The sequence below is a fragment of the Halichoeres trimaculatus genome, unplaced genomic scaffold, assembly GCF_033239565.1.
Source record: "Halichoeres trimaculatus isolate MK-OKI-2021-1 unplaced genomic scaffold, fHalTri1.1 fHalTri1_scaffold_9, whole genome shotgun sequence".
NCBI lineage: Eukaryota > Metazoa > Chordata > Actinopteri > Labriformes > Labridae > Halichoeres > Halichoeres trimaculatus.
In genome coordinates, this window is record NW_027437188.1 from 35347158 (window position 1) to 35373137 (window position 25980).

The following is a 25980-nucleotide window of genomic DNA, read 5'->3' on the forward strand; positions in this document are numbered from 1 at the left end:
TCCGTTTTTAATTCATGAGGTTCTTTGTTTTAATCTGGTCTCAACTTAAAACTCTACATAAAACCCCAGACTAAAAAAAGTGGGTGTTGAGCATACGTTTCAAAACTGAGCTGTAACCTGTATTTATCCTGATACTCTTTTTCAAATGTTGAAAAATGTTCAATGCGAGTTTCCCTGAAAGTGATTCAGTTTTGAATATTTATGTCAGAGTGAGACCTCTCTTTCACTTGTACCTGCAACCGTGCAAAATTCGCGAGACGTTGCGGGAGTTTTGCGAGATCTCGCGGTCCTTCGAGAAGACGTGAGAAGCTTTAGAGTGGTTAAACTAAAGCGGATAAATACTTCTTGATATCGATTAACAAGATTTTAAAGCCAGGACGTCGTTATAAAAGGTAAGACAGAGGTGTTCCGCTCTTTGTATATTACTCGATCTCCTCTGTTTTTAAGTTTTCTGAGAGGTAGCGTCTGTGTAGCATGCTATGCTAGGCCCGTGGGATGTTATTGCTGGATGTGATTACAGCTGCTAGCTGCGTTAGCATACCAGGCTGCGTGTTATTTAAAGGTTAGTCTGAAATATTCTTTTTACTGTAGTTTCTCCAGGGATAAAGGATGTCTGACAGCGACGACAGCGACTTCTCTGACAACCAGAGTGAGCGAAGCAGCGACGGGGAGGCCGAGGAGGTGGACAATGAGGTGTGCTCACCGCTAGCTTGTGATGCTAACGTCCATAAACACTGTGATTGGATTCACTGACTGTTTATCAAATTTCACGTTTAACCGTGCTGACTTCAGCCGTTGCATGGTCTTTATATTAAGTGTTTATACCAAATTTTAAACTTCAGATGTGCGTATTACGTCTAAATAGCCTGTTTCACAGCAGTAAACATAAGATTCAACTGTATAATGTCCTGTTTTAAGACATGAACAGAAGAGCTGTAACTAGTTAATATATCTTGTTGAATTTGAAACTGGCATGATCTTCTGGAACTGCTGGAATTTGAAACAGAACCATTGTAACCATTAAATCAATCAATCAATCAATCAGTCAATATTTATAGAGCTCGTTACAGAACCCAAAAGGCCCCCAAAATGCTTTACAGTAGTGTCAGAGGATAAATAAGACCACTATAGATCAGGGGTCTTCAACCTGCGGCTCTGGATCCTCATGCGGCTCTTTGACTCCTTTGCTGTGGCTTTGTAGCTTTAAAAAAATAATTATTTAAATAAGAATTTCTATATTTCTCATATAGGGAGTTATATTTATTCCCCACTTTTTTAATGTGTCAAATTTTTTGAAATTTTTTTTTGAAATATTACTTTTTTAAGTTTTGAAATTTCAGTTTTACTTTGTAAATTTACTCAATTTAATTTAAAAAAAAAACATTTTTACACATAAGTGAAATTTTAATTTATTTGTGAGTTTTGAAAATTCTGCAAATTTTTGCAAGAATTTTTAATTTCATAGGGATTATTTTTTTTAATTCCCCTTCTTTTTAATTTGTCAAATTTTTGATTTTTTTAAAATATATATTTTGTGAAAACTTTTGAAATTTCATTTTTATTTTGCAAATTTACTTATTTTAATAAAAAAAAACATTTTTACAAATAACTGCAATTTTAATGTATTTGTGAGTATTGTAAAATTGTGCAAATTTTTGCAAGAATTTCTTATTTTCTCATAGAGGGATTTGTTTTTTATAATTCCCCATCTTTTTAATTGTCAAATTTTTGAATTTTTTTATAAATATATTTTGTGAAAAGTTTTGAAATTTCAGTTTTATTTTGCAATTAAACTTAATTTAAATAAAAACATTTTTACAAATTAGTGAAAGTTCAATTTATCTATGAGTTTTGAAAAAATTGCATTTTTTTAAAAATATCTATTTTTTTTTAATTTTTTTAGCAGGTTTATCAAAAATAAGAAACTAGGACATCACACATACATTTTTATAAATTTGAAACACTTCTCTTTTTAGATAACTAATCCCTATATTTTACTACGTTTGTAATTTTACACTCTGTGTTGACTTTATTGTGAAGGTAAAGTAGATTTTGTGGCTCCTGAATAATTTTAATCCAGGTGAGCTGAGGGAAAATGGCTCCTATGAAAGTAAAGGTTGCAGACCCCTGCTATAGATAAAAGCAACATAAAACAATATAGTAAAATAGACACTTTAGACAATATAGTAAATTAAACACTGTACAATAGCTACTTTAAACACAAAAAGCATTGATGTTCAGGAAGTTTTTTTCACAGATGTTGCATGTCAAAAAGGGTCCAAATTAACCCAAATGGTACGTAAGAGTTAAACTAAGGAAACAGAGCTTATTATGAGTTGTAGTGATGACTTGTTTTGATGTGATGCGTCCTCAGGAGGAGGCTGCCAGCCCCCAAGGAAGCGACAAGGTAGCAGATGAGGAAGGAGAAGACCTGGAGGATGAGGAGGAGTATGATGAAGAGGAAGAGGAGGACGATGATGACCGCCCCAGAAAGAAGCCGAGACATGGAGGCTATATCCTGGATGAGGCCGGTAAGCAACTGGGTGTTGTCTTGTGACTCCTGCTTCCATAAAAATTGATTACTACATCTAAAACCCTGCTTCCCTCATCTTTACCTAGATGTGGACGATGAGTATGAGGACGAAGAAGATCAGTGGGAGGAGGGAGCTGAGGATATTCTGGAGAAAGGTGAGAAAAGGAAATTGCTTAGATGTACAGTGCATGGTTCGTTGTTGGTTTTAGATTGAGATTATGAACCCCTCCAAAGATCTTAACATGCTGTCTGTAAAATAAAACCGCCTCTTTCAAAACGCTGTAAAATATCAGCTGTACCTGCAGTTGAAGACTTGAATGGATTGAAGGAGCATGCCTGAGTTTTAAAGTTAATAGTGATAAAAGTTGTACGAACGCTTGAGTCCATGGGTACGGGTGTGACGACACATTAAGCTCATGAGACAACATGTAAACAAGAAAAGACAAAAGTTTATCCCTTCTCTAAGACCTTCAATAACGGTAAAAATTATGGCTGGTACAAGAGTCACGAAATTAAAATAAAGTAGATCAATCTGGAAAATGGTTTAAATTACTAAATGCTGTAAAAGATTATCAACAAACTTTGGGGAAGCACTGAAATGAAAATTCTTGGCCAAAACTGAAAATGAGGAAACCAAAACACCCCAAATATTATTATGCCAGTTATTAGTACCGTTAGTACCTTGTGTGTGCATAACACACTTTGCAAATCACTTTCCCATGTCGACATACTGTTCCCGCCGTATTGTTCCAGTGATAAAAGTCTTGCGGCTGAAAGCTGAAAAATGCATTTCAGGCCACTTTCAGCCAGAAACTTTTAGTGGCTGAACTTTTGGTGCATCCCTAATAAATCCAGTGATCTGCTTCTTCTCTGCACTCCGTGTGACTGTAAGGGTGTATTCACACCTGTGGCTTGTTTGCTTTGTTCTCTGAAATGAAACGTAAACAGGGCTTTACGTTGTGACGTTTGAAATCAGTTAGGTTACTGTTTAACATTTTATACATCCATCCATCTTCTGCCGCTTATCCGGGGTCAGGTCGCTGGGGCAGCAGCCTAAGCAGGGAAGCCCAGACTTCCCTCTCCCTAGCTTCTTCGTCCAGCTCTTCCCGGGGGATCCCGAGATGTTCCCCGGCCAGCTGAGAGATGTAGTCTCTCCAGCGTGTCCTGGGTCTGCCCCAGGGTCTCGTCCCGGTTGGACGTACCCTGAACACCTCACCAGGGAGGTATCCTTGTCAGAGTCCGCATTACTGCGGAGGCCGCACTGATCCGCCTGTCGATCTCTCGCTCCATCCTTCCCTCACTCATGAACAAGACCCCAGAACCCCCAGCCGCTTCACACTGGGCTGCGAACCACTCCAGACAGAGTTGAAGGTCACGGCTTGATGAAGCCAACAGGACCACGTCATCTGCAAAAAGCAGTGATCCAATCCTGAAGTCACCAAACCAGACCCCCTCCACACCCTGGCCGCGCCTAGAAATTCTGTCATAAAAGTTATGAACAGAATCGGTGACAAAGGGCAGCCCTGGCAGAGTCCAACCCTCACTGGGAACAATTCCGACTTACATTTTATACATCTCATGTGCAAAAACCTGTGATACATTGAGTATAATTGATATATCCCCCAGCTTTAGCCAAGACCACCCATTTTTGGTGATTTCGACCCACTTGTTTTGTCCTGCACATGTCAAAATGAACCAGGGTTTCGAGGGGGCTGCTCACTGTTTCGGAAGAACTGCCCCAAATGATCCAGGTGTGCATACACCCTGAAGGCTGTGTTATGCTTTCCGTGCAAATGTGACGCACGGAAATAAGACGCATGAGAGAATGCGTGAGGCTTTTATGCTTTTTCACACCCTGTGGCTGCGTCTGTTGGTGTCCATTCCCAAACTGCAGGGAGCGGTGTATCACAAACGTCCGAGAGTCGAAGAAGTTTGCCTTTGTTCACAACATAAAACGTGTTTAGAAAATTTGCTTGAAACTAGAATGATGTCTTGATAAAGGAAACTTTTCTCTTGGTCCATTGGCATTTTTTTTATTTTTACTTGTTATAGTAATTCAGACTTCATTTTGTCTTTAAATAACTTGAAACAAAACATTTTTCTGTACTGGTCTGGTGAATTTGGCTCAGATTAAGTCTAAAAAGAAATTTTCTACTGTGAATAAAAACAACACTTTTTTCGAGTACGCGTTGCGCTGAAATTTTCCACGTGAAAGGGACCGCATGAGGGGGCGTTGGTGTTGGAAAAGGACATCATTCGTTCGCACGAGGCTGCTCTAAGCATAAATCAGCCTTTAGTGACAAAAAGCAGTTAATGCAAACAATATTTAAACAATCTTGCACCATTACAGAATCCCACACAGTTCAGACAGAGATGTGCTAATTATTTCCCCTTTGAACAGTGACGTATGAATATAACTGGACTCCTTGCTCGTCTCGTTAGCTCCTCTGTCTTATTTAGCAGAGATCTCACCTCAAGTCTCGTGCTCTTAAATCCTGTGTGTCACACCCCCACCGATCGGACTCATCCGCTGATAACAACACGAGCCACTGGAGTTCAGTCCTTGTGGTTTTAGCAACAATTTTAATCCATTCCAGTGCCATGTTTGACCTCTGACCTTAGGGATTGTTATTACTGCATATTAAATATTTAAGGCAGGATGATAAATAAAAAGAAAACCCGTCTCCTGGTTGGGATATGATCCTAACTTGTGAACGGTCGTGTCATTTACGGCGTTTCTTGCTCACCTGCACTGTATCATTTGAACCTCGAGGCGCTCCGTAGGGTGATAGTGAGTGCGATGTGAAGTTTGTGCAGCCTCAGCGAGCTGTGTTGTCTGACTGAACTCTCTCTGTCTTATCGGTGTTCCTCTCTGTCATGCATGTCCTCTTCAGTTAACGGTAATTCTACCCCGGATACTCTCCCGCTCTGATGTTTCCATTGTTGCTCATGTGTATTTGAAGCTAATGGAGCATCAGTTTCATCCATGTGATAAACTTCATGTCTCAGAATGTATTAACTGCTCTTCATCTCAGCACAGCTGAACTTGTGAGTGTGTAGCTGCGTGACGAGTCACTTCAAAGCTCTGGACAGTCAGTCTTTGTGAGGTCGTGCAGATTTCTTTCTAGAAGTCGCAGATTTTTGAGGCTAAACCTCAGTTTTAATACGAGGGACCAAATAACTCGCTGTCTTCAGGCTCCAAAATATAAGAAAACAAAGCCCTGGAGCTGAGGACAACTTCGATTTCATAACTTCAACGATCACATCAAGATGTTTCATTTTGTGTTTGGAGGTTTAGCCGAGCATTTCTAGAAGAGGTTAACGTCACTTTGAGGTGTGACCGTTCGTCGTTCTGCGACCTGTTAGCAGACCTCTCTGTTTGTGCTTAGTTTACTAACCGATGTGGTTGAAGCTTTTTATGTGGCACATGTGGCTTTTATTCACTGATGGCAGGAGCGCAGCAGAAACAAAACCCGGTTCTGACCTGATCCAGTGAAGCTTTTACAGGGTTCCCGCGGATCCTTGAAAAGTCTTAAAAGGCATTGAATTCATAACTCTAAAAATAAGGCCTGAATTGGCATTAAAAAGTCTTAAATCAAAATTTCAAAAGTCTTAAAAATTTGAACACATTTTTTGAACATTTATGTTAGTTTGAAGTAAAAAAAAATTAAGTAACATTTATCTATTTTACTAAATAATTTCCCGATTACTCTTGTGGTAACATCGTGTAATCACAATAGCGAAACTAACAAAACAGTGATGTGGTTGCACCAGGAACTTTTAAAGCAGACGCATGTCTTGGTTCTACCTAGGGTGCCTGGAGATAGAAAAAAATGAGGAAAAATTGGCAAAAAAAATCCAAAAGTGGCTTAGGAAAATTGATTATGGCAGCAAAATTGAGTAAATTTGATATTAAATTTAAAAAAACATGTAAAAATTCCAAAAATGGTTGTGACAGTGGCCAAAAAAGATGAATGGGGGCAAAATAGGCATAAAGTTGTAAAAATGGGGTAAAAAGGGCAAAAAGTGATGCTTTTTGTAAAATAAACACTGGGTTAAAATTGCCTCTAACCCAGGTAATTCATGTGGTGTTTTTTTTTGTCAGTTTTGTTGCAATTGTGGTTTGTTGTCAACTTGTTTTTTAAAATTTCCAACGCCATTAAAAAAGTCTTAAAAAGTCTTAAATTTAACTTGCCTTGAGCTGTAGGAACCCTTTTATCAAATGGAAAGTTTGAAGTTTGCTTCCTAGATGATTCTGGAGATCAGGTGAGCTGAAAGCTCCGCCTCCTGTACCACTGTCAGAGATTCACATCCCAGAGGTGAAGAGAGAAAAGCCCTTTACATGATTCAAATGTTGACCTTCAGGAGTAATTAAGAACGTTTTTGCCCTCTCAGGTCATTTTTGGCCATAATTTTGTTTGTTTTACTCTACATAAGATTATAATGATCTTTTTTTAAATGTTGAATTAACATTTTTTAAGGTCAACGACACACTGGGAGCAGTCCTAATCGAAAAGATTAAATATTGATTATTTCTATTATTTTAATCCTTTAAATACGGAAGCGTATTGCATTCGCATGAAGAAAAAAAACCAACTCAGGTTCTTACAACTCAGAGTAATTTATTCTTCGGTTTGTTTTTTTTGTGGAAATTAATTTTGTTTTTCAGATTAATATTTTTTTATTGTTTTTTTTTTATTATAATTATTTCTGTTTTTATGAGTATTTTTTTTTCTGTTGTCAGATGACTTTTTTCCTGTTTTTCGGAATTATTTTTTCCTGAAGTATGGAGATACTTAGAAATCTCGCAAGAGATTAAAGTATAATTTTGGTGGGGAAAAATAAATAAAAAGTAATCCATAAATAAATTGATATGAAATAAAATAATAATATAATTAAAACAACCACAACAAAAAACCTCATTGTACTATGGACCATAAACAAATTGGAGAATTCATAACAGAAAAGAAAACCTGGAGGGTTGGGTGTTTAAGCCCATCTGCCTGCATATGTTCTTACATCAGAAAGACTTGTATTGACAAGAATAAACTATATACAATTGAGTAGCTCAAAAATCAAAAACAAAACAAAAACTAGCAAACTCTCAAGTGGAAGTGGGTTACCATGTCCACATTTTGGATGCAGTACAGTTTAATGAAGATGCTTAAGTAGTTCAAGGTTTCCAATAATGTTTAGACTTCTGTTGTTCAAGCCTCAAAGTAAAAGTGAGTTTCTCCATCATAAAATTATTGTGAATTACATCAATCCAGTTTTCTACAGTTGGGGCATGTGTTGACAACCATTTTGGAAAATAACTAATTTTATGGGTTTTTTGTTATGTCATGAAAACACTGACATCATGTAATCAAACGGGCATTTAAAGGGTTAAAATATTAAAAATAGTTAAATATTTGGTGTTTTGGTTTAGGACTAAAATATTGTGGAAGAGTAGCTGAATTTCCATGCTGGACGCGAACACAAGTTTTTGTACTGAGAGGTAAATATGTTAAATGAAAAACTTTGAGGTATAAGTATCCAACCAATTCATATTTATTACCACGCAAACACATGAAAGGACTGATAATTGGTATCGTTCAGTACCGTGCCATAGATCCCAAGCATCTGTACCGTATCACTTCAACTATGAAAGGTACCCGTCCCCACCGACTGAGGGTTAAGACTCACCAGGGGAGTTAACCCTGCAGAGACTTCTCGTCATATTTGAGGACGTATAAAAGCTGAAGAAGTGTTTGGCGTCCTCGTTCCGGACACGTTTGTTTCTGCTGCACCTTCGTCGCCGTTAACCTCCCTGAACCGTCACGGCCTCATGCTTCTCTGTGCTGAACCGTCACCATTAACCTGTTTGTTTTTGTGTTGTTTTTTTTTCTCCCATCATGCTTTGTGTTGCTGCTGCTGCTGCCTGACTCTGCTCCTGTGTGCTCTGCCCTGATGACAATGTCTTTTGGCTTCTGCTTCACCTCCACCCTCCTCCTCCTCCTCTTCCTCCTCGCTGCTGCTGTTACACCTTCACACCTCCTTCTTTATCTCATCCTCCTCTCCTTCTCTTCTCTGCTTCCTCCTTCTTTATCTCCTCTGTCCTTTTTCTACACCTTTCTGCTCCTGCCTCTCCTCGTTCCCCCTCTTTCTTTCTTTCTTTCTGTCTTTTGTGGTCGATCGTGAGCAGAGGAGGCCGAAGGTAAGTCGGTTTTTCTTCAACAGATTTGTTTGTTCTTAGTAATATAGTCTGTATTTTATAAAACCTAACCGTGACCTATCCTCTTCTTCCTCCCCTCAGTGTCCAACATCGACCATGTGGTTCTGGATGAAGACCACTCTGGATCTAGGAGACTGCAAAACCTCTGGAGGTAAAACATGTCCCAACATTTCTGTAAACTTCACACATCAGTAAAACGACCTCTCAGGAAACAGTCCCAGGAGTGAAAAGCAGCCATGTTACTTTCCCCTTGATGTCCCTGGTTGTTTCCCTTTCAGAGAAATTAATGGTACAGCGAACGCTAATACAGCAGAAAGATCACAGTTCAAAGCAAAGATGCAAAACTGCGACTAATTAATCTAAAAATAAAATCAAAAAAGTAGTTTTGTCTGTTTTTTGGATCAAGAACAGGAAGCGAGACATAAAAGAAGAGAGTCCACTCTCTTCCATAGTTTTGGTGTTTACATAGAAAACCAATTAATTGGGTCTTGAAAGATCAATAAAGATGCTCTGGAAACTCAATTTTTCTAACGCCTTTATTAGGATTTTTTTTTATGTGTTTACTTTGATTTTTGTGCTTTAAATGTAGTGTCCTGTTTGTATAACTGTGTGTGTCTGTGTGTTTCAGAGACTCCAGAGAGGAGGCGCTGGGTGAATACTACATGAGAAAATATGCAAAGTCCTCAGGAGGCGAGCAGTGAGTAGCTTTGTTTCTCCTCCAAGCAGAACAAACTCGTCATCCAAATTAACTGTGACCGGTTCTGAAGAAAGTTTCAGCTTCGCTCCAAAGTCTAAAAACAGCCGTCCAAGCACAACACGACATGACTGTGATGGTTATCCTGCAGTCCCAACCACTAACGTTCTTCTTCTGTGGTGTGCAGTTTCTCTGGAGGATCAGAGGAGCTTTCTGATGACATCACTCAGCAGCAGCTGCTTCCTGGAGTCAAGTAAGTTAAACGTTCATCCACCAATCAGCATCGAGAGATCTGCAGACACACAGAGTACGTTAAGCTCGAGGAGTTTGAATGTGAACTTGTGTTTGTCTTCTCAGGGATCCCAATCTGTGGACGGTCAAGTGTAAGGTGTGTCCTCATGGAAGGAAAACACATCTGCAGATTCACACACAGCCTCATCCTCAACATGTGGTGCTGATTGTTTATGGTGTTGTCTTTAGATCGGAGAGGAGAGGGCGACGGCCATTGCACTGATGAGGAAGTTCATCGCCTACCAGTTCACAGACACAGTAAGAAACCAAGCTGATCTGAGAGACGACTGAGCCTCATTGATGAAGTAAACTCTGGACCAATCAACTCCTCTCCTCCCTCTACAGCCTCTCCAGATCAAGTCCGTGGTCGCCCCGGATCACGTCAAAGGTTACATCTACGTAGAGTCATACAAGCAGACGCACGTGAAGTCGGCTATTGAAGGTATTGGTAATCTTAGGATGGGTCTGTGGAACCAGCAGATGGTTCCCATCAAAGAGATGACGGATGTCCTCAAGGTGGTCAAAGAGGTCACCAATCTGAAGCCAAAGTCCTGGGTCCGACTGAAGAGAGGCCTTTACAAAGACGACATCGCTCAGGTACAGCCCAACAGAAACAATTACTTTATTTCAATTAATTTGTTTCGTCCTCAGGCCTTGATCATAACTTTATACAGGTAAAAGCACCAATCTGTCAAGGTCAAAGAAATATTGCCAAAGGGGTTAAGTGTTTTTGTAACAAGGTTAGAATTGTTGGGTAGTAAAAGTCTTAATATTGCATGGTCAAAGTCCTATTGCACAAGGTCAAATTTATGAGTTGTGTTTGTGTTTTACAGACTTTAAGCTTTTATTTGTTGCACTTTGAGATTTCTTTGAAATGAAAAGTGCGTTGTGAATAAAATGAATTGTTATTCTTATTAAAATTCTTATTAATATTATTAAAAAGAGGTCAGAGGTGCATTGTAACAGGGTCAAACAAGAGTTTTAACGAGTTCAAAGTTGTATGATTACCTGGTAAAAGTCGTATTTTAACAAAGTAAAGTCGAATAGTGAAAAGGTCATAAATGTATTGTCACCAGATCAAAGTCGTATGGATACAAGGTCAAACTTGTATATTAGAGGTCAAAGTCATTAAGACACAAGGTCAAAATTGTGTTGTTACAAAGTCAACCTTGTATCTTTAAGACGCAAAAGTTGTGTTGTTACAAGGTCAAACTAGTTTTATACTGAGGTCAGAGTTGTATTGTCACATGGTTACACAGGAATTTTAATGAGGTCAAAATTGTATCATAACCTGGTCAAAGTTGTTTTTGACAAAGTAAAAGTTGAATAGTTACAAGGGCAAAGTCGTTTAGTTAAAAGGTCATAATGTATTGTTACCAGATCAAAGTCGTATGGATACAAGGTCAAACTTGCATCTTAAAGAGGTCAAAGTCGTTAAGATTCAAGGTCAAAGTTGCATTGTAACCAAGTCAACCTTGTCTTAAAGACATAAAAGTCGTGAAGTTACAAGGTCAAACTTTTATTATACTGAGGTCAGAGTTGTATTGTAACAAGGTCAAACATGAATTTTAACAAGGTCAAAGTTTTATGTTACCAGGTAAAAATTGTATTTTGACAAAGTAAAAGTTGAAAAGTTAAAAGGTCAAAGTTGTATAGTTAAAAAGTCATTAATGTATTGTCACCAGATCAAAGTCATATGGATACAAGGTTAAAATCTTATTTTAACGAGGTCGAAGTCATTCAGAAATAGGGTCAAAGTTGTGTTGTTACCAAGTCAATCTTTTCTTAAAGATATAAAAGTTGAGTAGTTACAAAGTCATATTATACTGAGGTTAGAGTCGTATGTGTCACAAGGTTAAACAAGAATTTTAAAAGGTCAAAGCTGTATTTTAGCATATTAAAAGTTGAATAGTTACAAGGTCAAAGTCGTATAGTTAAAAGATCATAAATGTATTGTTACCAGATCAAAGTCGCATGGTTACAAGGTAAAAATATGAGTCTAAAGAGGTCGAAGCTTTTCAGATTCAAGGTCAAAGTTGCGTTGTTACCAAGTCAACCTCATATTTTGAAGATGTATAAGATGTGTAGTTACAAGGTCAAACTTGTATTATACTAAGGTCAGAGTTGTATTGTAACAAGGTCAAACAAGGATTTTAACAAGGTCAAAGTTTTACTGTTACCAGGTCAAAGTTGTATTTTGACAAAGTTAAAGTTGAAAGTCGTATAGTTAAAAGGTCATAAATGTATTGTTACCAGATCAAAGTCGTATGGATACAAGATCAAACTTCTATCTTGAAGAGGTCAAAGTCGTTAAGATACAAGGTCAAAGTTGTGTTGTTTCCCAGTCGTGTACCTTGTATTTTTGAAGTCCCAAAAATCTGTTTTTCTCTGGCAGGAATGTTTTGAATTGATCGTCTCGCCTGAAGTTTATTGTTGTTGTTTGTTGGACTAAGAACACACATTACGGATGAGTTCCGTGGTTATGAGTCACTGAGTCAACAGATCTGATCGTTAGCGCCTCTTAACGATGCTGAGCTGAAACCTCTGGAGTTGATAAGTTGTGTTTGACTCTCCAGGTGGACTATGTGGAGCCCAGTCAGAACACCATCTCCCTGAAGATGATTCCTCGCATCGACCTGGACCGCATCAAGGCCAAGATGAGCCTGGTAACCAAAAACACACGTCTTAAACAAACCTGTCACAAAGTGCTGGGAGGTTATTCACACTCCTGTCTGTTCCTCACCTGTAGAAAGACTGGTTTGCTAAGAGGAAGAAGTTCAAGAGACCCGCTCAGAGGCTGTTTGATGCTGAGAAGATCAGGTAAACACACGCTTCCTGTTTCATGAGGCTGAATGTTTTCTTCAGTATTTCAGAGGACTGAAGCGGTTTGGCAGATTCTGATGTGATGGTTTGATCGGCAGGTCTCTCGGGGGTGAGGTCAGCCATGATGGAGACTTCATGATCTTTGAGGGAAACCGTTACAGCCGCAAAGGATTCCTCTTCAAGAGCTTCGCTATGTCCGCTGTGGTGAGGGCGGCTCAATTCAATACCGTATTTCTTTATCGACTCTCTCTTCACTCTGAAAACTTTAGAGGTGTCAGCAGATGTCTACAGGGGCCTCTCTTCTTTCAGTCTTCACTTAACTCCTCTGTTTCCTGGTAATCAGATCACAGATGGCGTGAAGCCCACCCTGTCAGAGCTGGAGAAGTTTGAAGACCAGCCTGAGGGAATCGACCTGGAGGTGGTCACAGAGTCAGGTATGAAGACTGAGTAAAGGTTTGTTCAGGACTCAGATGACCAAAAGATGTTTTCATCCAACCATCTTGTTGAGTATGGTCAGGAATTAAATTGTTGATGTTTCCACTGTCAAAAGTTGGACCAGGTACCAAAATAATCAACCATCGTCCTTGTATTCATTGGAACCTTGTGTTAGACCAAATCCAGTTTATCTCAGCTTCAACCTTTCAAATACGTCTGAATCTTGTTACATTCAGCCTTTAAAGCCAAGAGTCTCTTGGATAAAACCTGAATTTGGTGCGGGACTTACACGGTGGATTTATTTCCAGTGTAATCCATGAGAAAAGTTTTATCCCAGTGATTGTTGCTCTATAACTCTTTCCTTCAGGAGAGGTGTTTTGAGAAAACAGACGTTTGTAGCTATTTGTTTCCAAGGTGAAGCTCAGAGTTTTCCCCTGCTAAAATTAAATTGGCTGTGTGTGTGCGTGGGTTAGCAGGTAAGGAGCGTGAACACAACCTGCAGGCTGGTGACAACGTGGAGGTGTGTGAGGGGGAGTTGATCAACCTGCAGGGGAAAATCCTCAGTGTGGACGGAAACAAGATCACCATCATGCCCAAACATGAAGACCTGAAGGTGAACACACACACACACACTCACAGAGGGTTATCGTACAATACCATACAGTAACAGAGTCCTGTACAGGAAGTAAAATGAGAAAAACAGACACATAAAAGAAAACTAAAAACTAAAAACAACTAAAAGCAAATAAGAGGAAATAAATGGAATTAAGATCAAAGAAAGAAAGTGCTGCCGAGGTTAAAAGCGAAAGAACAAGAATGGGTTTTAAGACGCTGTTTAAAAGTGGACAGTGAGGGGGCCTCTCTAATGTGCAGAAAAGGTTAGAGAAGGCTCTGTCCCCTCTGAGGGACCGAGAGGGGGAGTAGGGGTGAAGAAGCTCAGAGAGGTAAGGCAGGGCCAGACCATTCAAAATATAAAAACAAACACAAGAATTTTAAAATCAGCTCTGAGGCCATGTCCACACATAGCCGGGTGTTTGGGAAACCGTGTATATTTATGTTGAAATGCTGACTCAGCATTTCATCATATTGTTCTCCTTCTTCAAATTTTGTCTGATTTTCACCACTCAACTTTTAAACTATTTACCTTCTTCTGGAGATGTGTGCTGTAACTTTTCTTATCCCTAACCCTTTAACTTTTTGATTTATTCAGCCTTTTTCTGAAAAAATGTCCCAATCTGAAATGAATAGGAATCTGCTCCTCTCCCTCTTAAATTTTCCTCAACTTTGAAATGTTACAACTTCAGCATATTTCCACTTACAGACTTCATTTTTGCTTTAAAATGTTTACTGATCTTTCAGCTCTTCATTTACAATACAACCTTTATCAGCTTTTGAGATTTAACTGTTTAAGCAACATAAACTTTTCAGGATTTTCACTCAAACCTCAGCTCCTAGAGTGCGGAACTTCTTCAGTTAGAGTGGAGAAGCCTGGTGCAGATTCATTTCAACTTTATCAAACAAATCATCATAACTTCCAGAGTCTTCACTGTAGAGAAATAAAAAATACATGAAAATGTTCCCTGACTTCTCCTGCTTCTTACAAAGAGAGTATTTTAGCAAAAAATTGTACTGTTTTGCCAAAAAAAAAGCCCCAATGTGAGAGAAACCCTCATTTTTCTGTAACCTTTAGCAATGTTAAGTTTGAACTTCTTTGTCACCTCAGCTCCATTTGTGACTACATCTCCATCTCGCTGTCCTGTGCTCATTTTTGGCCCTAAGAACTTGTAAAACACATCATTGTGTTTATCAGAATCTCCAGATTCTCACGATGTTATCGTTTTTCTGATAGCTCTCACGGTTGCCCCATAGCTTAAGGAAATTCGGACCTTATGTTTCACTTGTTCATCCTCTGTCTCAGATAGAAGTTATTAAACAGGTGCAGCTCTCCACAGCCTATGGAGCAGGTTACCATGGAAACCTTGCATCTCACACAGCTGTTTATACCAACTAATCAAAACATTCAGTAACAAAGACACACATGTATGTGCTCTTTCTGTCACTCACACATCCCAGACCTTTGCATGCACTCACAAACTGATATTTCCATCACTGCTTCAGTTACTTATAATACCATACCTCCCTCTTTGACTTAATCTACATGCTCCACTCTTCATAAAACATTTTCCCACGGCCTAAACTTCTCAAACTACTACTTTATTTCATTTTGTTAAAGTTTTAGAAAGTTCAGGGCCAGGGTTGTCTTACTGTACACAGCAGATCCTTAAATGTACGTGTGTTTATGCGTGTGTGTATCATAGGACCCCCTGGAGTTCCCGGCTCACGAGTTAAGGAAGTATTTCCGTATGGGTGACCACGTGAAGGTCATTGCCGGGCGTTACGAGGGCGACACGGGCCTCATCGTCAGAGTGGAGGAGAACTTTGTCATCCTGTTCTCTGACCTCACCATGCACGAGGTATGACAAGCTCCGCCCACTTCTCAAACTGAGCTTTGCTGATGGCCAGCAGGGGCTGAGACCTGATCCTCTTCTCTGAATCTTACCCGTGTACAGCTGAAGGTGTTGCCCAGAGACCTGCAGCTCTGCTCGGAGACTGCTTCGGGTGTTGACGCAGGAGGACAACACGAGTGGGGGGAACTGGTCCAGCTGGACCCTCAGACCGTCGGAGTCATCGTCAGACTGGAGAGGGAGACATTTCAGGTAAGAGTCTGCTCCTGAACGAATGAGACGCCTCACCTGCAGCCCTCCTTATGATCACATGACTCAGTAGCTCTAGTGTAAGGAGCTGATTGGTTGTCTGCTTTTGTATGTCAGGTGTTGAACATGCACGGGAAGGTTCTGACGGTCCGCCACCAGGCAGTGAACCGCAGGAAGGACAACCGCTTTGCTGTGGCTCTGGACTCGGAGCAGAACAACATCCATGTCAAAGACATCGTCAAAGTCATCGACGGGCCGCACTCTGTAAGAACGACAGGGTTTACGTAACAGTTCATGGCCTCTTTCACTCGCCACACACCCGTCATACTCTACCTGACTTCGGGAACACAGATTTGAAACTCATACTTTCAGCTCAATGACAGATTTTGTTTTTTTTGTTTCCCTCTGCAGGGCCGTGAAGGTGAGATTCGTCACCTTTTCCGAGGCTTCGCCTTCCTTCACTGTAAGAAGCTGGTTGAGAACGGTGGCATGTTCGTCTGTAAGACCAGACACTTGGTGCTGGCTGGTGGATCCAAGGTCAGCTCGGTGCAGGCTGATTTAAAACGCCTGACTTATATCTCTACTTTTAGAAAACCTCTGTACCTTGTCGGACTCTGTTCCCTAAAGTTTGTTTTGTCTTTCAGCCACGAGACGTTACCAACTTCACCGTGGGAGGATTCGCTCCTATGAGCCCTCGCATCAGCAGTCCCATGCACCACGGCGGCGGAGGTGAGTGTCTGCACCAGAAGAAACATCAGTTCTCCTGAAATCAGGAACATCCTGTCTGGGGGGTCTCTCAGTGATCCAGAACATTTTAGCTGTGACTCTCTGACAACTTTTAGATGCTAGACTCTCAGAGAAACTCTGCTTTTCAACTGCTGGAACCAGGGTCTAAAATTAGCTCGACAGTCCAGCTGCAGACCATAATTATACACTATACACCGGAGCAGCCGGACCTTAGCTTAGCAGATGATAACGGATTCCCAAGAAAACTCTAAATCTGGATTTTCTGCTTGAAATTGAACTGAAGAACTGAACACACAAACAAATGAACATCACTTTCTCACACATTCGATTCCTGTTAATCAACATTTATTCATTAGCTTACAACAGTGGTTGTCAAATGGGGCTGCGCGAGGGCACACCAGGGGGTACGCAAGATTCAAAAATGTTTTTTTCAAAAAGTAACAACCAAGCAAAAGTCCTTTAACACCACTTATTCAATCAATGTTTGGATCCACCCTTCCTCCGTGGCCTCCACCTTATCGTGTTGGAGGGGTTTGAGGGCCTCAATGATCCGAGGAGCTATGTTGTCGGGGGCAACCGCCCCCTGGTAGGGTTTTCCCAAGGCAAACTGGTCCCAGGTGACCCAGTTTTTCTGTTTAGTCATGCTAGCTTGTGCACAGGGCCCTTAGACACCAATAGGTCAACGCTGTGTTTTACATCTTTTTTTTCCAACCAAAACTGCTTCAAGCTTTTTAGGGGGTACTTGGCAAAAATAAAACAAAAAACATTTTAAAAAAAAGCTCTTCAAAGGCGTTAGCTTGATGCTAACGCAAGGGTCTTCGACTGCATGAGACTCCAGAGCCTCATGTGGCTCTTTGACTCCTTTGCAGTGGCTCCTTGTAGCTTTAAAAAAAATTATTGAAATAAAGAATTTTAGTTTTTCTTACAGAAGATATTGATGATTGGAGACTTTTACAGTACATAAAATGTTGCATTATTATATAAATTTATTTTAATTGTTGAACTAAATATGCATCACCTCTTGCAGTTAAGTTTTCTTTTTTTTTTCTTTTTGCAAATTTGTATTAACCTTTTTTGCAAATTTATTAACTGCCTTTTTACATTAAGAAAAATAAATCCATATTTAGTGAAAATTTTTGCTACTTTCATTTTTTTAATTACTGCAATTTTTTTACAAATTATAAAAATTCCGAACTCAAATATTTTGATTTTTTGCACATTTTTGTTACCTATTTTGCAAATTTATCAAATTTCTTTTTTTTTTTCAAATTAAAAAAAAATCCATATTAAATGAAGATTTCGCTTCTTTCATATTTTATAATTACTGCAATTTTTTGCAAATAATTACAATTCAATAATTTTGAAAAGTAATGCAATTTTTTGTATTTTTTCTATTGTCTGAAAAGTAGCAAATTTTGGGAATTATAGTTTTTAATCTTTTTACACATTTACCAAAAATAGTTTTTTATTTCAATTTTTTTGCACATTTTTATGTATTTTTTTTAATTTTCTTGCAAATTATCAAATGTCTCACATTTTTACAAATTTATAAAATTATAATGTTAGATTTTTTCTGTTCTTGTTATTGCAAATTTATTAAAAATGAAAGATATTACATGTACAATTTTATTAACACAAAAAACTTGTTATTTACAAAACTATTCACTAGAGTTTTCAACACATTTCGTCTTAAATGTGAAGATAAAGTAGATTATGTGGCTCCTGAATGACTTAAATCTAGGTAAGTTGAGGCAAAAATGGCTCTTATGAAAGTAAAGGTTGCAGACCCCTGTGCTCACGTATACGGAAAGTTGCATTGACGTGCCAGCGATTAGCATTCATCGATAAAACTTCGGTTACCAAACAGAATTTCAAAACTTCAAATGTCAAAAGAAATATCCAAACAGGAAGTTGAAAGAAGAGTTATGTCCATGCTCATAGGTGACTTCATAACTACGGCAAGGTTCCAAACAACTCAAAAGCTTTGCTATAAACACTTTGAGACCTTAAATGTGACCTATAGAGAGTGTTGAACGGAGGTGCTTATGTCTTCCAGGCGCTCAGCAGAGAGGCGGAGGTGGAGGAGGAATGGGGCGGGGCAGAGGACGAAGAGACAACGAGCTGATTGGTCAGACGGTCCGTATCTCACAGGGTCCTTACAAAGGTGAGACTGAGCCGTTTGGTTTTCTTGAAAAATCTGACGCCAGTTACAACCTCTGACCTCAAGACCTCTTACACTCTGCCTTCATTTCCCAGGTTACATTGGTGTGGTGAAGGACGCGACAGAGTCTACAGCGCGAGTGGAGCTTCACTCCACCTGCCAGACCATCTCTGTGGATCGACAGCGCCTGACCACCATGTGAGTCCTGAATCTGTCTGTAAACTGGTCCAAACTCTCCACATGAGCTCGTCACATAAAGATCCCATACACCACAGTCTGCCCTGTAGCTCCGCCCACCAACAGGCCTCCTGAGGGCCGGCCAATCAGAGTGAAGGGGGAGCCTTAAAGAGACAGCAGCTGAAACAAAGTGTTTCAAACAGGCTGCAAAACACCAGGGAGGGAAAAGAGATTTATTTGAGCTGGAAAAGATGCTACGGGTGTACCAGAGGGACAGAATAAAGACAAGAAAAAGCAAAATACCCCCTCTTTAATCTGTAGAAATGTTCCTCATGGACGCTTTTTAGTTTTTTTGTTAGAATTGTCAAACAGACAGACGTCAAACTTGATTTTCGGTCATTTTAGTAATCATCATTTTCAGTTTTCTGCGTCTGAATTTTGTCGTAGTGGCGACTGTGGAAAATCAAACCAAAGAAGCACCTGGTGTGAGCTTATAAAAGTTGTTGTTCATTACAGCTAATGAGAGAATCAAACACGTGTTCAGTGTGTCCCGAGGAGAGCAGCTGTTTTACTTTAGCACGTTGACTAATGATCATGGCGATGAAGAGCGTCAGTGCCGAGCTGCTCAGCAGGGGTCTGATCTGATTAAAGCTGATTGTTTGGGTTTGATCTCGCATCTTTGTTGCTCCAGATAATGAGAACAGTCTAATGTGAAGTAATCTGGTAAATAAGCTCCAGGTTTTTTTTTAAATAAAGCCTCAAAAGTGGAGTTTGTGTGGTTTTTGGCGCCCCCTGTGGACAAACAATGCAGCATATAACCCAAAGTAACCTCCTCTCTCCTCTCCTTTTCCTCTGCAGGGGAGCAAAGAGACACACTGGAATGACCTCCACCCACGGCCGCACTCCCATCTACGGCTCCCAGACGCCCATGTACGGCACCGGATCCAGAACGCCCATGTACGGGTCCCAGACGCCGCTGCATGATGGTAAGTAACGCTCTTTTTAAAACGAGCACAAACGTCTCACAAATCTTTAGCGAATCCACTCATCGCTCCCGATTTCCCCTCTATCAGGAAGTCGTACACCTCACTACGGCTCTCAGACTCCATTGCATGATGGGAGCAGGACACCTGGTCAAAGTGGGGCCTGGGACCCCAGCAACCCCAACACACCTTCCAGGTAACACACACAGTGGCATAAACACACACACACTGAGAGCTCTGTCAGCTCAGTGTGTGTCATTAGTCCTGATTGTTTGCGTCTTCGTTCAGGAACGACGAGGAGTACGACTTTGGATATGACGACGAGCCCTCCCCGTCTCCTCAGGGCTACGGTGGGACCCCAAACCCCCAGACCCCAGGGTACCCAGAAGTCCCGTCTCCACAGGTCAACCCTCAGTACAACCCTCAGACGCCTGGCACGCCTGCTATGTGAGTATCAGAGCACACACGGTGACGCAACAAGATCCTGAATCTTTTACAAGGTTTTAAATTAGGGACTGGCAGTGGCGAACCGTGGCCCCAGCCACTGGGCCTTCAGTAGGACCATGGGACCACACGTGGCAATAAACAATCAAACAAAGAAATAAAAACAATAGCCAGAATCACGTGACATGGAAGTTTAGTATATTGATAGTTTTGCGGGATTACAATTTTATCATGTGCCTGAACACTGCAACACCTAACACAACTTCAAACAATTATAAAATTAAAATATAAAATTGGAAAAAATCAACTTAAAATCAATCACTACGCTCACAATGAGCCTCATTCACGAACGGTGCGTACGCACAAATTTGTGCTTAAATCGTGCGTACCTTTAGTGATACACTGTATACTCTCCGGTGTCTCCTCCTCATCCTCTTTACAATAATGTTCTCCATCTTTTTAGATCACGTTAGAAATAAAGACTAAAATAGTGAAATATGGGAAATAACAGGTACATCCAGAGTAACATACATTTATTTTCTCTCTTCCGTCTTTTTTTCCTTTTTTTCTTTGAATTTAATGAACTGAGAGAAGCCAGATATATACTCGGTACCAGATGTGAAGGGTGTTTATTGTCGACTTGTAAGATGTGCATCAAACTTCCAGCTGCCGTCAGGTTAACTTTCCATTATGACAAACGGCTTTAATCTGACATCAGATGTGACGGACAGTTAATATAGATATAAATGTATATGCTGGTTCAGACGGTTACGTTAAATAGTGATTGCTGTGATTGTTTATTGCATTAAAATGTGCCTGACACTCTGGAAACCCTGACCCTGAGGCTTTGTTGACATGTGCGCACATGTGCACCCGTCACCAAATTACAGCTGCGGAGGGTGCGCTCCGCCCTGCGCCGAGGTTGGACCAGGTTGGCGCTGGCGAGCTTTCAGCGCAATCTCAAGCTTTTCTTAAAAAAGACAGCCTTGAACACGGAGTTTCAAGTAATCCAGCAACCACACAGTCTTCTCTGTTACTTTCCTGCATTTCTCTTCACGTTCTGCCAACTAGATCTTCTCTTTTCTCCTCACTCACTCACAGCTACAGTTAGGCGCTTATTCATTAAGCATTCGCGAATCCCCGGAAGATGACAGGAAATGATCCCGCCCACAACTTAACAAAATATGATTGGCTAAGACAGCTGTCATTGTCAAATTGTGTCCACATTCGTTTGAGTTACACAGGCATTTGTTGCAGTTACTGAAGGCCCTGCCTGCCAGAATGTGTCGCTGATTTACCCAGATACCATCAAAAAGGAAAATTGTGATTGGTCCATTTTCCATTTAGTTATATTAACCCACTGTTTGCCAGGACAAGTTTATAAAAATAATATAAAACTCATTGCTATGATTTCAGTGAGTAAAATGAATAAATAAAAACAAAATAAAAAGCAAAATAAAATAATTATTTAGGAGTACAAAAATTCTTTCAATGTTTTTAATTAGGCCTTCACTGAATACCTTGTAGGCCCAGAGGGTTCCCCTCTGGGGACTGGCCCTTTAAGAAGCCACCTGGCTGTCTCCACCTCACCTGTGTGTGTTTGTGTTCTCAGGTATAACACAGAGCAGTACTCTCCCTACGCGGCCCCGTCACCTCAGGGCTCTTACCAGCCCAGCCCCAGTCCTCAGAGCTACCACCAGGTGGCGCCCTCACCTGTTGGCTACCAGAACACACACTCTCCGGCCAGCTATCATCCGACACCATCCCCCATGGCGTATCAGGTAGGCGATGGCTCAGTGTGACACGGTTTGGTCAAAGCGTTTTAGCTTCTGACGTCTTGGTTCTTGTTAGTGACCCTCTTTGCTCCCACAGGCCAGTCCCAGCCCTAGTCCGGTTGGTTATAGTCCCATGACACCTGGAGCGCCCTCTCCTGGAGGTTATAACCCTCACACCCCAGGTTCCAATATAGAGCAAGGCAGCAGCGACTGGGTGACCACCGACATCCTGGTCCGGGTTAAAGACTCCTTCATGGACCTGATGGGACAGATCGGGGTCATAAGAAGCATCACGGTAATAGTCACACACACACACACACACACACACACACACTAATCTTGTTCGCTGAGGTCGGCCATGTTCCTCCTCTCACTGGGTGGTGGTGGTGGTGGTGGTGTGTGTGTGTGTGTGTGTGTTTCTGTCTCTGCAGGGGGGCATGTGTTCAGTGTTCATGCAGGAGTCAGAGAAGGTGGTCAGCATCAGCAGTGACCACCTGGAGCCCGTCACCCCAACCAAGAACAACAAGGTAACTCACCTGAGACCTTCATACTCAGAAAACCATATGGATCGAAACAAAAACAGCTCATTGACTCCAAAATAGGAGATAGAATGAGATGAAAGCAACAGAATGAAGGGATAGAAAGAGATCAAGGTGTTACAATGAGATCGTAGTGATAAAATGAGATGAAAGTAATAACAAAAAATCAAAGGGTGGAATGAGCTTGAAGTGAAAGACTGAGATCTGACAGATAAAATAATGTGAAAGTGCTAGAATGAGATAAAACATGGATGAATGAGATCAAAGCAAAATAATAAGATAAAAGTAATTGAATGAGATCAAAGTGAGAAAATGAGATCAAAGCGAGAAAATGAGATTTAAGTGGTAGAATGAGATCAGAGGAAAAGAATGAGACCAAAGCAAAACAATAAGATAAAAGTGATAGCGACCAAAGCGATAGTTTGAGAGAAAGGGATGGAAGAATGAGATCAAAAGCTGCGTTATCACCAAGCAGACCGGTTTGGTTCGTCTCAGTGCGGCGCGCTTTTTTCGGCGTTTCCACTGACTCATCCTGGGACAGATCCCCAAATAACCGAGACGAGCCGGCCTACTTTTTTGGGACCCTTCCGTATGGGTGCCACACTGAACTGATCCACTCTCAGAAGGTGGAGCTACAACACTGCAGACCGTTGATTGGTCAAAAGAATCGTCACTTACCCCGGCAATGGCTGCATTTCTTCTGGCAGCACACAGACTTCTCTGAAACAAAGCTTGATTGTTCTTTGAATCAAAGAGCTACATGCCAACCACAGAGAGGACGAAATGCTGCATCTCTTCCATCCGTGCTCTTTGTTTACTGTGTCGCATTTTTCTTCTTTGTTGGATTTAATAGCGGGGTAAGCTGCTACGGCGTCACGCTATTGTTTAACAGCTGCAGCTTCCAGCATCCGGCTTACACGCCGCCCACCATGAGAGGGGACAGTCTGCTATGGAAACGCATACGGGATCAGGCTTAACTGTACTAAACCGTCCCAAACCGTACTGAACCGACCCGGACTGCTTTGTGGAAACGCAACCAGAGAGATAGAATGAGATCAAAGCAAAATAATAGGATAAAAGTGATAGAGATCAAAGCAATTAGAGAGATCAAAGGGGTTGAATGAGATTTTAGTGATAGAACGAGATAATAGGGATGGTTTGAGATCAAATTAATAAAAAAGATCAAAGAGATGGAATAACAATAAAGTGATGGAATGAAATCTAACAGATAAAATCATGTGAAAGTGGAGGAATGAGATCAATGTGATAGAAATAGCTGAAAGTGATAGAAAAGGACCAAAACATTAGAATCAGATCAAAGGTGTAGAAAGTTAGAACAGCACTGATACAGACTAAACTAGTTGGATGCTGCTTTTTCAGGTTGAAGGTTAGTGTTTGACTGCAGTGACATTTTTGTCATGTAGTTAAACTTATCAAACAAATCAGGAAAAATGCAGTTCAGTCTGTGTCCAGAAATAAGGTGTTAAACCGTACGAGCCGTGGTTGCTTTCTTCTCGCCCAGGTGAAGGTGATTCTTGGAGAAGACCGTGAGGCCACAGGGATCTTGCTGAGCATCGATGGAGACGACGGCATTGTCCGCATGGAGCTGGACGACCAGCTGAAGATCCTGAACCTGAGGTTCTTGGGACGACTGGAGCACTGAGGGACAGAGACCTGGGCACAGAGACTCAAACACAGCAACAGAGTCACAAAGGAACACACACACACACACACACACCATCACACCATCCAGAAGGCTTCCTGCTGGTTCTATCCTTTGCAGCAGGAATCTTATTTGGGAGGTGGTCAAACATTCCCCTCTCTCTGTGAACCAGTCACGAGGCTCCTCTGGCCGTTTTAACTTTTATTTTTCCTCAGCCTTCCTGATTCCTCGGTAGTGGTCTCGGTCTGTTTTTAGTGCTTTCTGAATGTTATGTCAGTACTTTTGTTTTTTTTTCCCGGTGGGGAAGGCTTAAAAAGATAAATGTAAAGTCAATAAACTGTGAAGCAGTTCACGTGTGTCTTCTGGTTGTTTGGGTTTTGATCTCGATCCGATTCTGTTCCTAACGACTGATATTTTCCTCTTGTTTTTGCTGAAGTCTTTCCAGCGATGGCTCTATGTCTGAACCTGATTTGAAAACATTTGAGGATAATGTTTTTTTCAGGTGGAACATTAAGCATTTTAGCATAAAAGTAAATCACATTAATTTATTGTATTTTTTTCCAGCAGCAACAACAATTCTCCTAACAATGTCTTGATCTCAGATTCTCAAGATGTTGCATCAGACATGGTCCATCTGAAATGTTCATCCAGTAGAGACTATGGTTTCCTGTTTGAGGTCTCCTGACTCGCTATGATAGATATGAAACAAAACATCTTTTGGACTCAGAGACCTTTCCTACAACTCCAGTTTTGAAAAGGTCTGACCAGAAACTTTGTATAATGCTTAAAAACAGCTGCAGGAACAGAAACCTAGAGGTGCAACAAATGTCACAATATCCAACCAGCAAAGGCAGACAGCTCCATCCTGTTAAAGGGGGAAAAAGATCCAGAATACTGCTCAGAATAACTTTGAAACCAAAGGTAAGTATTCTAGAATGTTGCTCAAAATATATGTGAAACTAAAGGGAAGGATTCTAGAATGTTGCTCAGAATATCTTTAAAGCTAAAAGAAACTATTCCAGAATGTTGCTTGGAATACCTTTAAAACTGAAGGAAATTATTCCAGAATGTTGCTTTAGATATTTTTGAAGCTTAACACAGGTATTCCAGAATGTTGCTTAGTGCATCTTGTATGTTAAAAGGAAGTATTCCAGAATGTTGCTTGGAATAGCTTTGAAGCTTAACAGAGGTAATCCAGAATGTTGCTTGCTGCATCTTGTATGCTGAAAGAAAGTTTTCTGGAATTTTGCTTGGAAAATTCTTTGAAGCTCATGAAAATATTCCAGAATTTTTGTAATAACGCATTTGAAACTCAAGGAAAGTACTCTAAAATAAAGCTTGGCTTATATTTATAACTGAAGGGTTGTTATCCAGATTTTTCCTCAAAATATATTTGAAACTCAAGGAAAGTATTTCTGTATAATCTTGGAATTATCTTCAAAGCTTAAAGGACGTTTTTAGGAGAATACCTTTAAAGCCGAAGGAAATTACTCCGGAATGTTGCTCAGAATATCTTTGTTACTCAAGAGTAATATTGCATAATATTGCTCAGAATATCTTCAAAGCTAAAGGAAAACAGAATGTTGCTTTGAATATCTTTGAAACTCAAGGAAAGCATTTGAGAATTTTGCTCTAGATATCTAGCTTAACATAGGTATTTCAGAATGTTGCACGGAATATCTCTGCAGCTAAAGGGAAGCATTCCAGAATTTAGCTTGGTGCATCTTGGATGCCAAAAGAAGGTATTCCATAATGTTGTTTGGAATATCTTTGAAACTTAAGGGAAG

The 25980-nt window shown here is 40.4% G+C and overlaps 1 protein-coding gene across 3 annotated transcripts; it reads left to right on the plus strand.

Annotated features, from left to right (window-relative positions):
* The first annotated feature begins 247 nt into the window (after positions 1-247).
* supt5h (SPT5 homolog, DSIF elongation factor subunit) lies at positions 248-24514 on the plus strand. Of its 3 annotated transcripts, none has more exons than XM_074679229.1 (30): positions 248-392; positions 592-693; positions 2375-2531; positions 2620-2688; positions 8718-8729; positions 8829-8898; positions 9376-9444; positions 9629-9694; positions 9799-9829; positions 9922-9990; positions 10078-10329; positions 12309-12398; positions 12482-12552; positions 12654-12759; positions 12899-12989; positions 13464-13603; positions 15309-15464; positions 15561-15707; positions 15822-15968; positions 16116-16241; positions 16349-16433; positions 18508-18615; positions 18708-18810; positions 19648-19775; positions 19863-19968; positions 20061-20219; positions 21829-21997; positions 22089-22286; positions 22423-22518; positions 24053-24514. In XM_074679229.1, exons 2-30 carry the CDS (start codon positions 610-612, stop codon positions 24191-24193), a joined length of 3246 nt encoding a protein of 1081 aa, XP_074535330.1. In that variant the 5' UTR covers positions 248-392; positions 592-609; the 3' UTR covers positions 24194-24514. The 3 variants fall into 3 exon arrangements, with proteins under 3 accessions (XP_074535330.1, XP_074535331.1, XP_074535332.1); XM_074679230.1 differs by having other exon boundaries at positions 13467-13603; XM_074679231.1 differs by lacking the exon at positions 8718-8729.
* The last annotated feature ends 1466 nt before the right edge of the window (positions 24515-25980 follow it).

Bases quoted from the DNA above. Each gene is read 5' to 3' on its own strand.
- supt5h (XM_074679229.1), top strand. From the start codon at position 610: ATGTCTGACAGCGACGACAGCGACTTCTCTGACAACCAGAGTGAGCGA. The intron at 8,899-9,375 runs GTAAAACATGTC...TGTGTGTTTCAG, and splicing joins AGACTGCAAAACCTCTGGAG to AGACTCCAGAGAGGAGGCGC. The intron at 16,434-18,507 runs GTGAGTGTCTGC...TATGTCTTCCAG, and splicing joins CATGCACCACGGCGGCGGAG to GCGCTCAGCAGAGAGGCGGA.